We start from the raw sequence: 14,927 nt of genomic DNA on the forward strand, positions 1-14,927 counted from the left end.
AATAGCCTTGCATACGATTCCTTCAATAACATAAAGAAAAACAACACTGAAAGACATTAGAATTTTGATCCATATGGCGACCAGTCATGCCTTCAAAGGATTGATGGTGAAGCATATCTCCCTCCTTTTGGCAGAGAATTGGAGGACTACAGGTGTAGACTGAGGAATACATTGTCAGGAATGGCAAGTGTGCTGATTAGTTCTTAAATGCAATTCTTTGTTACAAAGGGGGCTTCTGGTGGTGGAGGTGGTTGTGCAGTATGTGTGCATTTGGCAAGTTCCCACTTTCTCTCTTCTGTTTACCGCCTTTGTGATATTACGTCAAGTCTTTAACCTCTTTGGGCCTCAGTTTTCTCATTATAAATGGGTGTGTTGGACTAGATACCTTCTTAGGTATCTTTCAGCTCAAAATGTATGATTCCAAGTGAGGTAAATATATTAAAATGCACCAATAAAATATTGACTTAACAAAATTATTTGTCAAGACCCTTGACCCTGCTTGGCTGAGTCAAGGGAATGATCTAAATCTAGCAAATATGTTGATGGAGCTAAAGGGACAAAAGGAGCAAAGTCTCTTTCTGGGATGATTTTTTTTCCGAATTGTACATCAAACATTATCACAAGTAAGGAATGGAATGGAGGCTCTTGAGTATTATAGAGAAAAGGGTCCAACCAGCTCGAAGTCAGGAATTAGGCACTAAGGCAAGAGAGTGATGAACTTTGACTTCATGTGGAAAATCAGATGCCAGTCAATAGAAATTTACACTAGGAAACTTGGGAGAACTGTGGCCTGATAATTCAGCAACTAAGAGGCAGTGTGGCATAGTAGAAAGCTCATTGACTCCGGAATCAGATGTTCTGAATTCAAATTCTGCCTCTAGCACTCCTTTTGTGACTTAGGACAAATTGCTTAGCTTCTCTGGGCCTGTTTCCTCATCTGCAAAAATAGGGGGTTGAACCAGATGGCATCTGGGGTCTCTTCCAGCTCTGTATCCATAATCTTATGAATACCAACACATCCAGTGTTATCATTACACTGGACACCCCCACCAGGTGCCCAAACCCTAATTCAATTCAACATTTATTAAGTACCGGGCACTGGGTCTACAAAAACCAAAAGGTCTTTGCCCCAAAGATCTTACAGGGCTCTAAGGGATACAACATGAAAACACTTTAGCAAATGCAAGATTATTTGAGGAGGGATAGAGGACTCAGGAGATCAAGAAAGGCTTTAAGTAGGAGGTGGTGCTTGAGCTGAACTCTAAAGGAGCTAAGGATTCTAAGGCAAAGAGGAGAGGAGGGTATGCATCCAAAGCATGGGGACAATAGGCTGGACAAAAACATAAAGGCAGGAGATGCAATACTGAGTTTGAGGAATGGCTAATTGGTCAGTTAGGCAGGAATAGAGAGTTAGGTTCTGTTGATGTGGTTAAATTGTGACCTAATAATGAAATCCCTTTCAAAGATCCAAATAATGTTTTTTTAAACTGGTTCTGTTGTTCTTATTTAGTCGTGTCCGACTCTTCAAGACCTCATTTGGGGTTTTCTTGGCAAAGAAACTGGAGAGATTTGCCATTTCCTTCTCATTTTACAGATGAGGAAATTGAGGCAAATAAGGTTAAGTGACTTACTCAGGGTCACACAGCTAGTAAGTGTCTGAGGACAGATTTGAACTCAGGAAGATGAGTCTTCCTGACTCCAGGATCAGCACTCTATCCGCTTTGCTGCCTAACTGCTATTATGATCAACTAAAGATAACTTTGGGAGTTTCATTCTGTGGCATACTCACAATCACAACTGGAAATGAATTTTTATGGTCAATTGTAAAGCCGGGAAGAGAACAATTGCCCTGATCTCTTTTATTCCAGCCTAATATTGCTTAAATGCTTGCATGTAACTGACAAAGACTTCACTTAAGAGAGACACAGGTTCCAACGGATTGAGATGGAGCCCAGAAGTAGATCACAGATTTCGCCTCTTTTCATTTTTCTGGAGTTCGCTCCTCTTGATCTTCCCTGTGATGGTTTTGGGCAGGGCTGGGACAAACTCCACCTGATCAGGAAAAGACAAAATCCTTCCAGATTAAGTATCTGGATTTCCCACCAAATCTCCTTCAGTAAATTGAACTGACAAAGTTGATGAAGAATGTGCATAATAGCAAATATCACCATCTCACATTGACATAGCACTTTGAGGTTTACAAAACACTTTCCTCACAACAGCCTTATGAGTAGCTAGTGTCCTCATCTATCAAATGTCAGGGTTAGGTTAGAGGTACAGTTAAGCTTCTAAGGTCCCTTCCAGTTCTGTCTATGAAACTAAACTGCAAACCATGAGGCTTACAGAGTGATGTGAGTTGCCAGGGTCACCCAGCTAGGGTCAGAGAGGATTTGAATGTTAGTTTCTAAGTACAGTACTCTCGAACAGCATCCCTAGGCCCTCTCTTCCTTCTTCCTTTTTCTCCCTTCCTTTCTTCCTTCCCTCTTCTCCTCTACCAAGAAGTTAAGAGAACACAAGGAAGATAACAAATTTTAGATCTTTTTTTCTCTCTCTCAACTCTTCTCTAGTCCCCCACACCTCAAACTCTCTATCACTTCCCAAGCTTTCAAGTGTGACTTCGATCCTAGACCTAACAGAGAATTAGCTGAGAATGTCTGTCCTTCTACTAAGTGAGTCAGAGGAAAACAAGGTAATGATGGAATATCATTGCTTGTTTGAAGGCAACCTTTCTATAGCATTTAAGCCATATTGACTGAATTGCCACGTTGTTGTTCAGCTGTGTCTGACCCTTCGTGACCCCATTTGGCATTTTCCAGGCAAAGATTCTAGAGTGGTTTGCCGTTTCCTTCTCCAGCTCATTTTTACAGATGAAGAACTCAGGCGAACAGGGTGAAGTGACTTGCCCAGGGTCACACACTAGTAAATGTAAACTACTTCAGGCTCCACCATGAACTCGCTGTGTGATCTTGGACAAATCATATAACCATTCTTGTCTTCAGTTTCCCCATGTACAAAATGAGGGGTTTGGATTAAATGCTCTCTAAGGTCCTTTTTGACTCTCACATTCTGAGATTCTAAGCCCAGTTTTGCTACATCTAAGTATCTTTGTAGAATTGCCCAATATGGGATTCTGATGTGCTGGAGAATTACATTAATGAAAACTTCTCTCTGATAAATGAACTCCCCCCATGCTCCCTCCCTTGGCCACACAGTTTTGACAAAAACGGAAGGCCAGTACAGGTAGCAGTCCAAATTTCCTCAGAGGGTCACTAAATTGGACTTCAGACAGACTGGATGGTGAGAAAGGGTTATACCCTCCTCCACCCCCACTCCCATCCTGACCTTACCTTCCTGGGGTACTTGTAGGGGGCAGTAATATTCTTAACGTGCTGCTGCAGCTCCCGAGTCAGCTGATCAGGGTCATGGGACCTAAACTCCGGGGTCAGGACCACAAATGCTTTCACCACCTAAAGGATTGGAGCAGATCAGGGGTGACTTGTGGACAGATGGGAAAAGTGTAACATAGGCCATGCATCTCAGTTAGGGGCCAGAATAAGGAAGATCTGTGTGCAGAGAACTATAGAGTTGCTAAAGAGGTCAGTTGGTCAGTCAATAAACATTTATTAAACTCTTATTATGTGTCAGATACTGTGTTAATGGCTGAGGATATAAAAAGCCAGTATCTGCCTTCAAGAAGCTCACAATCTAATGAAGAGACACCAGGAATCAGAAGATCTGGTTCCTAGTCTTAGCTAACTATTTTTGTGACCTTAGCAGAACATGCCATTTTTCTGAACCTCAAAAGACAGTAATAACTGCATCATCTTTTTCATAGGGGAATGGGGGTAAAGTGATTTCTCAATTGAATCCTGCTATGTCACAGGATCACAGATTTAGAGGCAGAAAAAACCTCAGAGACCATGGTCAAATGACTTGCCCAAGGTCCCATAGGTAGCAAACATCAAAGGCGGGATTTGAACCCTTGTCCTCTGATTCCATATTACCTGAAAAATGGGGGTGATCTGTGCTTTGTTTAGTTCACAAGGCTTTTGTGAGATTCACCTGAATTATATGATAGATATGAAAGCATTTTTTTTTCCATGAAAGGGGGAATGGAGGTTAACTTCTGATATGGAAACTCCCTCTACCAATGCAGACTGACAAGTCATTTGAAATTATAATCTTACAGAAATTCCTGAGGCACTGAGACTTGTCCATGGGTTATGAATCCAGGTCTTCCTGACAAAGGGTAGATCTCTATCTACTCTTCCACATTGCCTCTTAGAAAACTTAAACTATACAGTGCCATACAAATGTAACAGATTAGGGTAGCTCAGTGAATAGAGCTCCAGCTCTGAAGTCAGGATAGACCTGAGTTCATAATCCGGCCTCCGACATTTACTAGCGGTATGACCCTGGGTAAGTCACTTAACCCTGATTACCTCAAATAAAAAATGTAAGGGATTATTATTATACAACCCATCATTGTGCCCCTAAATCTTTTTGTATTTCTTAAAAGTGTGGAGACAATAAGTATGATTATAGGCACAGACAAGAGTTGAGATGGACAACTGTTAGATCACCCCTGGGAGTTGTATAGTCAAGTATGGTTAATATAGTCCATTTTTAGCTCTGGCTGCAGTCAAATCACTAATTCATTTGCTGAAAATGAGCCAACAGTATAATTCAGTTGTCAAAAATATTAATAAAATCTTAGGCCAAATGAATACAAGCACAGTGTGCCAATCAACGGAGACAATGGTCACATTACCTTCTGTTCTGGGACCACATCTAGAATTTACCTTGAGTCCAGTTCTGGATGACACATTTTAAGAAGGGCATTACTCTAATGGAATGTGTTCTGGAGAGGGTGACTGGGATGCTGCAGGGCCTGGAAACTAGGTCATAAGAAAATAGTTGAAGGAACTTGGGATAGCCTGAAAGAGAGAAGACTTGGAAGGACATCTTCACTGCCTTCAAATATTTAGAGAGCAGTCATGTGGAAGAAAGATTGGACTTATTCCATGTGACTTCAGAGAGCAAAACTGGGCCCAATGGGAGGATGGTATAGGGAGGCAGAGAAAATGGCTCAACATAACAAATAACTTGTGAATAATTAAAACTCTTTAACAACAGAATGATGGTGTTAGTCAGGAAGGACAGGGGTCAAATTCTCCCTCTCACACACCCTAGCTGTGGCACCATGGATAAGTCACTTAATCTCTCTATAACCAAGGTAATTCTCAAAGACTCTGTTGCAGACCAGTTGTCAATTTACATCCTTGAAAAGAATTTCCATGAAAGGGGTTCCCTAGATCAGTGGTATCAAACTCAAATAGAAGTAGGGCCACTAAACTGTACATAAGGATGCCTACATCTGCACATTGACTCAGAAAACCACGTACTAACATTATCTATGCTCTATTGTATTTTTATTTATGTTGTGAGATATTTCTTGATTACATTTTAATTTGGCTTGGGCTGTACTTAGGAGCATTGTGGCTGTGATGGTCCTCAGATCCCGTGCTTGACATAGGCCAGTACCAAAAATAGAACTTTGTCTGAGTTTATAAGATCATAGATTAAGAACTGGGAGGGACATTATAGATCATTTAATCAAGTCTTATTTCTTATTTCTAAATATGAGGTCACCAAGGCCCAGAGAGATGAAGTAATTTGCTCACAAAGTAATAAGCTGGGGCAGAAGGAGCTGGGATTTCAATATAAGTCCTGCTACCTCCCTTCTTTGAGGGGAGGCTGGATAACAATTTGCCAAAGGTGTTATAGAGAGTGTTATATATATTTCTACCAGGGTGGGGAGCTACAGGAAGTGTCTGTTAAAGTCCATCCAACTTTAAGATTTTCTGAGCACCTGTGTGGGACGAATGTGCTGGATGCAAATCTGGTAACCACGCTAACAGATGGGAGTGCTGTGGTGAGGGCAAACCTACAAAATATTTCCTTTTAGCTTTAGAATGAATTGCACTTATCTTCATTATATTTTACTTAGGCAGATATTAAAGTTAGTTAATTAATCAATTCATTCATTCTTGAAACACACTGGGTATGGAAACAGTATTGGACTGGGTTTCAGGAGATCTTGATCTGAGTTCTAGCTCCACCAGTTACTAGTAATTCAATGTTGGGCAATTCATTTCATCTCTCTGTGCCTCAGTTTCCTCACCTGTAAAATGGGAATTATAATGCTTGTACTGCCTACCTCATAGGGTTGCGAGAATCAAATGAATAATATATGTACTTTGTAACTATAAAAATTTAAATAGACACCATTGTCTAAACTAAAACAAGGTTGTTTTGAGGATCATATGAGATAATACATGTAAAAGAGCTTTGCAAATATGAAAGCACTTTGCAAATGTTAGCTATTGTTAAATTATGCCTACCCTCAAGTTTAGCAAAAGTTCTGTCTCCTCCTTGAGTCCCTCCTGGACTGTTTCAGCCCACAATGCTCTGGGAGGTCCTTTCCAGCTTTGAAATTCTATGATCTCTCTTGGCTCTAGCTTTTACTGGCTGAATGGTTTGAGAAAGTGTTAAATGAATTTCCAATTATCATTTGTGTGACCTTGACCTTGTTTGGAAGAAGAAGAAGTTAACAAACCTGAAGGTGTTATATAAATGTGAATTATTATAACCATTATTAATACAATTATTCTCTAAACTCCTTTTCCTTCTAGTACTTTGTTGTTCTCAGATAGTCATAGGTAGGTTAAATCTATCTAGGTTGCAAGTTCTGCAAAGGCGGAAGCTGTGTCTTATACATATTATGTCTCCTCTATAACTCCTAGCCCAGTGTTAGTTACATAGCAAATGTTCACTAAGTACCCATAGATGCACTAGACTAGAGGAGAAAAAAAAAAAATCATTTAAAATGCAGTATTGCCTTCTGGCCACATGGGGGAACCTACTCATAGCCATTTTTCCCCCATCACTCTTGGATTTACCAAGGCTGATTTGGCTTGGAAATCCTGACTTCCAAGTTAATAATTTTTAAGACATACATTATAGCCTTCTATGGACTCACTATGTCTTGGCTTTTTCCTCACCTCTCCTCGGAGTGGGTCTTGGCTGCCAATGACTGCTGATTCTGCCACAGCTGGGTGTTCTGCCAGAGCATTTTCAACTTCAGAGGGACCAATCCGGTACCTGAAGGAGGAAATGGGCTTTCAGAGACTCTAAGGCTTTTGTCCCTACAACCATGTCAGAAAACGCAGCATCCCAACAACTGTCCCACTGGACAATATTGTGTGTACCTGCATAGTGGGATCATATATCAGCTCTAGTCTGATAACCTTCCCTTTGCTGCCCTTCAAATTCCCTTCTTCCTTTAAATCTCCCCTCTATGTGACTTTGGAGAAGCATTTCTACCCTAAGACAATGACTGACTCCCTCCATGGTGCTGGACCTCTCTACTCCCTTGGACAAGGGACTGATGGGATAGATTGTCTTGAGCTCTGCACTTTGTGAAGTCCTATGTTTTAGTGGTTGGGCAGTGTTTCAGGGAGGCATCTAGTAGGGGCAGGGAGGGGAAAGGGATGGCTTGGACCAGTTATTGCTAAAAAAGCAAAACCTTTATACAAATACATTTATACAAATAAAGATTTATACAGATAAAATCACATTAGTAAGCCCCTAATAAGAAGGACTACCTTTCCTTATGTGTTCATTATGTGACTTTTTTTTCCTCTTCAAAAGGGCAAGTGATGTCCATTTTAATCTGGTTTTATTGTGATAAAAAAAACTTTGCAGGGGAATCCATATGGTATAATATGTACCATGCTTTGTAGTTCTCTAGAAACAGCCCTGCATCCCCACAATCCTCCTGAAATAGCCTTTGGTCCGTGCCCCTTAGCATTTAAGGGTAAATCCAAGTCTCACACCATATAGATATGACCTTGACTCTAGCACATATGCTTAGGAACTGGTAAGGCTGTAACTGTGAAACATGAAAGCCCCCAGCAAACAGCCTACCCTGAAGCATTAATGATGTCATCAGTTCGACCAAGGAACCATAAATAGCCGTCTTCATCTACACTGCCTCTGTCACCTGTGATGTAAAAGTCACCGCGTTCTGATGACAAAGTCTTCTCTGGATTGTCCTGAGTGGAAAAAAACATTTTTTGGAAAGTGATTTAACATTGGGAGAGGATTGATTCGTTGTAAAGATACTCATCCATTCTGCAGACAGTTTGCTAATTCCCTGAGTCACTCCTTTCTCCTATAAGTACCTTGGACATTAAAAAAAAAAATTGGACCCATGACTTCATTTGGGTAGGAAACTCCTGGCAAGGAAATGTCCTTCTCTGATTTAGATTGTCAGTTTCTCTGCAACCTATAATTTCATTTCATTTCATTTTATTTTATTTTTTTGCAACCTATAATTTTAAAGAGTTGTTCGAGGAGCACTAAAAGGTTAAATGATTTACCTGGGGTCACACAGGCAAGAGATATCTGAGGTAGGACTTGAATCCAGGCCTTCCTGACTCCAAGGTCAACTCTCTGTATACATTACTTCTGCTTGGGCATTATACAACATATCCCAGGAGTCTTAGTGTAGTTTTAAAGCTTAAAATGTTCATTTGGTGGATAGCTCCTCAGTGGTCCTGCTCTCCCTATAGTATTAGACTGTAAGATCCTTTAATACTTAAGACTGGGTGTCTTAAGTGCACTTCCCATTCCATTATATGTTTTTGCCATCTAATTTAAATTAATTTAATTTTATATTTATATAATTGCCTAATTAATTTATATTATTTAATTTAAATTTATTTAATTAAATATAATTTATATTAATTAAATTAATATAATTTTAATTAAATCTAATTCCACTAATTAAATCACAAAGGAATCTGTCCTTTGCATAGAAAGAAGATGCTACCACTTTGCTGGTAGTTTGTCAGAGGCTCATGGGGTTTTTTTCAGTAATGGGGATGGGTGGAACTGAGGCAGTCCTTTGAATGATCAACAGGATACACTTTCAGGAAGGCTGACATGTCTGAGATGTAGTCTGACTGTGGATCAAAATTTTCCAACAGTTAGTCTACTTAGCTGTTTGGAGCTAGAGTCCATCCCTTTTGAGAAACAGCAGGGCATAATGGATGGGGCACAAGAACTGTGGTCAACTTAGTTACTTTCCTGATTTAGACACTCACTACTTGTGTGATCTTGGGAAGGTTACTCAACCTCTCGTAAGTTTCTTCATTTGTAAAACGAGAGGGTTGGACTCAATGGCCTCTGAAATACCATCCAGTTCTAAACCCTGGTTCTCGTTGGCACCATGCTCTAGCCAACTGACTTTTCAGAATATTACTCTTCTCTCATCACTAATTTGGCATTGGAAAAGGAGTACCCATCCTAATATGAACTGGTTGGACAACTTTTTCTCCACCCGAGTTCTGTAATGCTTTTGGTGAAGAGTCGAAAACAGGTATTAATCTTGATGCACAGGTGCTAAATTGTAAACCCTGGAGGCCATACGCAGGAGGGAGTTCTGCTGCCTGAACCAGATTGAAATGGAATTGTGAAATGTTTGACAAAATAGATACAAATATGATACAGCATAGATAATGTCAATTTTTAATTTTCTAAGTTGATATGTGACCTTCAGGGATCCATTTCTTTTCAAGTTTGACAGCATTATTCTAGGACAATGGTTTAACTCTCACCCTGGATTGATTATTAAAGTTAGGGCTTCTTTTAATCATTGCCTGGAATGCCTTGGTGTTTCATCATCAATAACAATTATTTTTTGGGCACCTATTACTTTATAAACACTATACTAAGTACTTAGGGTACAAAAATGATTAGATTAAGTCATGCTGCCTGTTCTCCATTTGGGAGTCTTGAGCTGAAGATTAAAAGATCATACTTTCAGGGCAGCTAGGTGGTGCAGTGGATAGAGCACCAACCCTGGAGTCAGGAGGACCTGAGTTCAAATCCGGCCTCAGACACATAACACTTACTAGCTGTGTGACCCTGGGCAAGTCACTTAACCCCATTGCCTAACCCCAAAACAAAACAAAACAAAAAAAAGTAGAGGATAAAAAAAAAAAAGAGTCCCCTCCAATAACAACAATAAAGGGGTAGCTAGGTAGCACAGTAGATAGAGTGCCAGCCTTGGAGTTCAGGAGGACCTGAGTTCAAATCCGGTCTCAAACCAGACTCTTGACCCTTATTAGCTGTGTGACCTTGGGCAAGTCACTTAACCCCATTGCCTAGCAAAAACAAACCAAAAAAAAATCATACTTTCCTGGGTCCATCCACTAAAATGACTTTTGTATCAGCCCCTATCATTAGAGAGGTAGTCTGGCCCTGGAGAGTCATAAGTCTATGTTTAATTTTTGCCTTAGATGCTTAATAGTTTTGGACAATTTTCTCATCTATACAATGGGGATAATAAACCCTGCCTTGCATATCTGAAAGGGCTGTTGTGAGGATTTCATTTGATCCTTAGGAAAATCATTGATGACTTCATAATTTAAAAAGATATGTATAGACAGCTGAAATAGGGGCAGGTAAATAAGGATTCAAATGACAATAATATTAGGATCACCAAAGTCCTAAATGGATGTGAGACTTGCAGTGCAGTGAGATAGAGTGGAAATGAGCATAGCCCCAGGTGATCAAGGTCATAGGTTCCAGTCTTGTCTCTGGTACTTACTACTTCTGAGATCTTGGTCAAGTCATTAAAATGTCCTTGGGCCTCAGTTTCCTTATTTGTAAAATAATGGAGTTGGGTTAGATGGCCTCTGAGGACACTTTTATCTCTATCTCTAGCTCAGAATGAGAATGTAAAGTGGGGGTCCATCCTTAGAGCATGTAGCCAGTCTGCTTGGAAGGGGCGATCTTGTTCTAGAAAGTCATGATGTGTAAAGAGAGGATACTGCTCCCCTATTTGGCACATGTGCACACATTTTATAACTGATTCCAGTCATCTATCATGTGGTGAAGGGATAAACTTCAGATTGGCTGCTGAGCCAGAACTGGGGGTGCATTCAAAAGACAATAACTGACCAAAGAATTTTTCTTGACTTGTTGGATTTGAGGGAGGCACATGCTGTGTGTAAACCTCTGGATGGGGAGAGGCTTTGGGCCTCCTCTTTCCCTGCCTGAGACCTACCTGTGACCTATGAAGAGAAGCCTCTCTTCTTGGTCTCTGTTTGCATTGGAGATGACTCTTGAGCTTTGGAAAGCCAGAAAAGCAACACTAGAGGCTGGGGAGATGAAATCCATGATGGAATTTGCCGGAAGCCAGAGAAGGAGGGGTGAAGTCTCAAGCAACTTATTTGAGTCAGTGTAGATGGAAGACAGCCCAGAGGGATCAACAGTAATTCATCCATTGCTTATATCAAATTAGAAAGGGAACTTGCTGGGGGAAAATACTATAAAGAAGCTGCCTTTAGTTTGAGTCCACATTCCCCAGAGGCAGAGGTGGTATGGGGAGAGTATATCCCCAGATGTTAGGGAGAAATGCTTTGTAATTTTTATTCTTGCTATGTTTTTACAGTAAAAGCTAACTGATATTCTTTGGTTAAAGGGTACTGGGGCACTAATCACTAGTGGTTAACATTGAATAGAACATATTGGTATGGGGAATCAAGGTAAGCGTATTAAGGAAGAATCCTCCTGACTTCTAAGAGGGAAATATTGCCTTGCTCAGGCACCAGATTTGTCTGCAAATAGGGGAGATGGGATAATGATCCTTAGAACTTATGGGGTTTATTAAGGTTTTTGTTACATATATTTATGTTCCTTTTATGTAAAAAGGAATTATAAAAATGTACGTTGGAGGGAATAGGGTTATCAGATAAAAGAGAGGAATCCTATTATGCTCCCAGTAAAAAATGATAAAGGATGAAAAAGACAAGGCAGATTCACTTTGCTTCTGATTTGTTTACTGAGGAGTCCAAACTTCAGACTGGGAATTTAGAATCAAAATGGTTAACAGGAAATTGAAACCACAAATAAATGTGGAGACATTTAAGAAGAGGCAATATAGTATAGTGAATTGGACCCAGAATTTGTTGTCAGGAAGACCTGTGTTCAAATTCAACTTACTAGCTGGGTGATCCTGAGTGAGTCACTGAACCTCTTTAGGTCTCATTTCCCTTATTTGTAAAAACCGAGGAGTTTGAGTTGATGGCCTTTGAGGTAGCTCTAAATCTTTGACCTGCCAGGTCTCAATGTTTACCAAATCCCTAGGCCCAAATTAAGGGCATTCCAGATTTAAGAACTGGCAGATGTGAGTCACCGATACCGAGGTTTGAAAACCTGAATATGAGACTTACTATAGGATTGGAGAAGGGAAAATGATTTGATTTACAAAAAAAGGAGAAGAAGGTAAATTCTTTAAAGTCTATTGAGTTTGACTTGCATTCTTGTAAAATCCTAAAATCTCTTATTAAAGGATTTACTTCAGGCTTGCAGAAAACTGTAGTGTGGGAGGTTAAAAGAGAGTGAGGCTCTTCACATTCAATTCATAAATGGCTCACTGGACAGAAGTAAAATCACTAAAAATTCATGTAAGAAAATGAGACTGTACTTCAAAAAAAATGAGCAAAGCAGTGCGATCACCATGATGCTGAATTTTGAAATCTACTTCTATGATTAAACTATCTCCTGTCCCTTCCTACACAACTGGGCCATCAGCACTGTAAAGTCAAAACTCTTGATTGACTCTCTATTCCACTCCCTTCAGTGGTTGTTTAAATCAACTCTTCTCAAGCTTCCAAGACTCACCTCTGATTCTGTCCTCTCAGTATATATCCTCACCTCCTACCTTATTGATAAAATTGAGGTCATCCATCATGCGCTCCCTCATCTCTCTATTCAGACTCTCAAACCCTACTACTTACCCTACATTTTTACTAGCCCTCTTCTCCTTCACTTCTATCTCTGAGTAGGGTGGTAGTACTTTTCTTTGTCAAGACCAAGGCTGCTACTTATGTCCTCCATTCTATCCCTTCCATTTGTCTCCTCCGGCCCCGATCACTTTCTTTCATCTTTAATTATTTGCTCTATTAGCTCTTTTCCAACAGCCTATAAACATGCTTAGATTTACAAAAGGAAAAAAGGATAGAAGGGGAGGGGATGAGGTGATCTGAAACTGTTCTTTTCTTTGATAAAGGGGGAATCCAGAGGTCAAGGGATTTACCTAATTAATAGTATAAGATATTAGAATATAGCATTACTTTGTCAATTTTTGTTTAATAATAGTGAAATAAGAAAGTTTATGTTACTTTATGACAAATATCAAAGAATGGTAGAATAAAAGATAAGTTTAGCAATGATAAATGCAAATGGACTAAATCCACCAATAAGTAGAAAAAGGGGTTATAAGGGAAGGAAATAAGTATATATCCAGTACCTACTATGTTCCAGGTATTGTGCTAAGTTCTTTACAAATATTTCTAATTTGATCCTCATAACAACCCTGTAAGGTAGATGCAGCAATTTTCTCCATTTTAAGGTTGAGGAAACTGAGGCATAGAGCTTAAATGATTTGCTTGAGGTCACATAGGTAATAAATGTCTGAGACTGGATTTGAACACAAGTCTTACTGATTGTAGATCAAGCTCTCTATCCATTGCACTAGCTTGCTGACTCATGTTACAAAATAGAGGAAGAGCAGAATCGAACAAGATGTTGTTCCTATGTGTTTGTTTAATGCAGAAAGACTCAGAGAGTGTAATGAAAGGTTGTACTGAGATTTATCATACTAATTTTAACTCAAGCTAAACAGGAACATCACTGAAGGTATCAGACAAAGTCAAGTTCAAACCAGAAACTATTAAGAAAGCTATGCAAGGAGATTATATTATATTCCAAGGTATTATTCAAAGTGACAACATGTCAGTGTGAAGTATCTATGCATTTAGTAATCTTGCAATGAGGTTTATGAACAAAAAGTTCATAGTGTTTCAAAGAGAAATATAAAAGAAAAGATCATAGAAACTTTCCCCAGTCAGCTCCATTGTTGGAATATGATCAAGGAATGAGCCAGAATGGGTTCATGTGAGACTAATTTCATTTCCTTTTTTTTCAGTAGATGTAAGTTTTTAGCAAAGACATTTAACAATATGTGTCACTATCTTCTTGTAGACAAAATGGAAAGATGTGGTCTGGATAAACTTATATTTGGGTAGACTTGGCGTTGGTTGATTGATTGGATGAACCCAAAGGGTGAGAGTAGTGATAAATGGATTAATTTGAACCTGGCAAAAGGCCTCCAGTGGAGTTTTCCATATCTCTGTCCTGAGCTCTATTCTGCTCAGTATTTTTACTAATGACACCTTTAGATGAAAGCAGAAGGAAGATTTATCTATTGTAGATGTCATGACACCAGATCTATACCTGAATAACAGTCTCCCTAAAATATCCCCCACAAGTGAGTGAACCACTTCTGCTTGGAAATGTCCAGTTAAGGGTTACTCACTACCTCTTGAGGAAGCCTATTCTACTTTTGGGCAGAACTAATTATAAAGTGGTTCTTTATATTGTCCTGAATTCTACCTTTCTACAATTTCTACCCATTGCCCCCAATTCTGCCCTCTAGGACCAAATGCAACAAATCTAATTCTTCTTCCATATGACAGTCTTTAAAGTACCTGTAGGTAATTCTCCCACTGAAGGGGGATGATCTTACCACATAGCCAGAGAACATGCCAGTGGGTCTAGTAGGTTTGATCCTGATGGCCATGTCCCCTTCTATCCCTGGGGGAAGGATATTGCCTTTCTCATCTATGATCTGGAAGAACAGAAAGTGGCAAGAGATGATTATTTAGTAAAGAAAATAACTTTAACTTTTTAATGGGTGAGAGAGGGGTGGAGGGAAGGAGAGAATCTGGAACTGAAAATAAAATAAAATTGAATTAAAATTTAAAAAATACTTTGGAGAATTCAGAGAAAAA

At 39.5% G+C, this 14,927-nt stretch overlaps 1 protein-coding gene across 3 annotated transcripts in view; it reads right to left on the bottom strand.

Moving 5' to 3' along the window:
* Positions 1-1,824: 1,824 nt before the first annotated feature.
* Positions 1,825-14,927, bottom strand: part of LOC114051901 (acyl-coenzyme A synthetase ACSM1, mitochondrial-like) — a 42,122-nt gene continuing 29,019 nt past the window's right edge. For 2 of the 3 annotated variants that reach the window (XM_027874289.1, XM_027874290.1), the window contains exons 10-14: positions 14,663-14,764; positions 7,990-8,117; positions 7,065-7,164; positions 3,348-3,467; positions 1,825-2,052 (exon numbers count right to left, since the gene is read on the bottom strand). In XM_027874289.1, the coding sequence (XP_027730090.1) occupies positions 1,963-2,052; positions 3,348-3,467; positions 7,065-7,164; positions 7,990-8,117; positions 14,663-14,764 (540 nt within the window). In that variant the 3' untranslated portion in view covers positions 1,825-1,962. The remainder of the gene's footprint in view (positions 2,053-3,347; positions 3,468-7,064; positions 7,165-7,989; positions 8,118-14,662; positions 14,765-14,927) is intronic. The other variant, XM_027874291.1, reaches the window with a different exon arrangement.

The sequence above is a fragment of the Vombatus ursinus genome, unplaced genomic scaffold, assembly GCF_900497805.2.
Source record: "Vombatus ursinus unplaced genomic scaffold, bare-nosed wombat genome assembly UNPS02014807.1, whole genome shotgun sequence".
Taxonomy (NCBI): Eukaryota; Metazoa; Chordata; class Mammalia; order Diprotodontia; family Vombatidae; genus Vombatus; species Vombatus ursinus.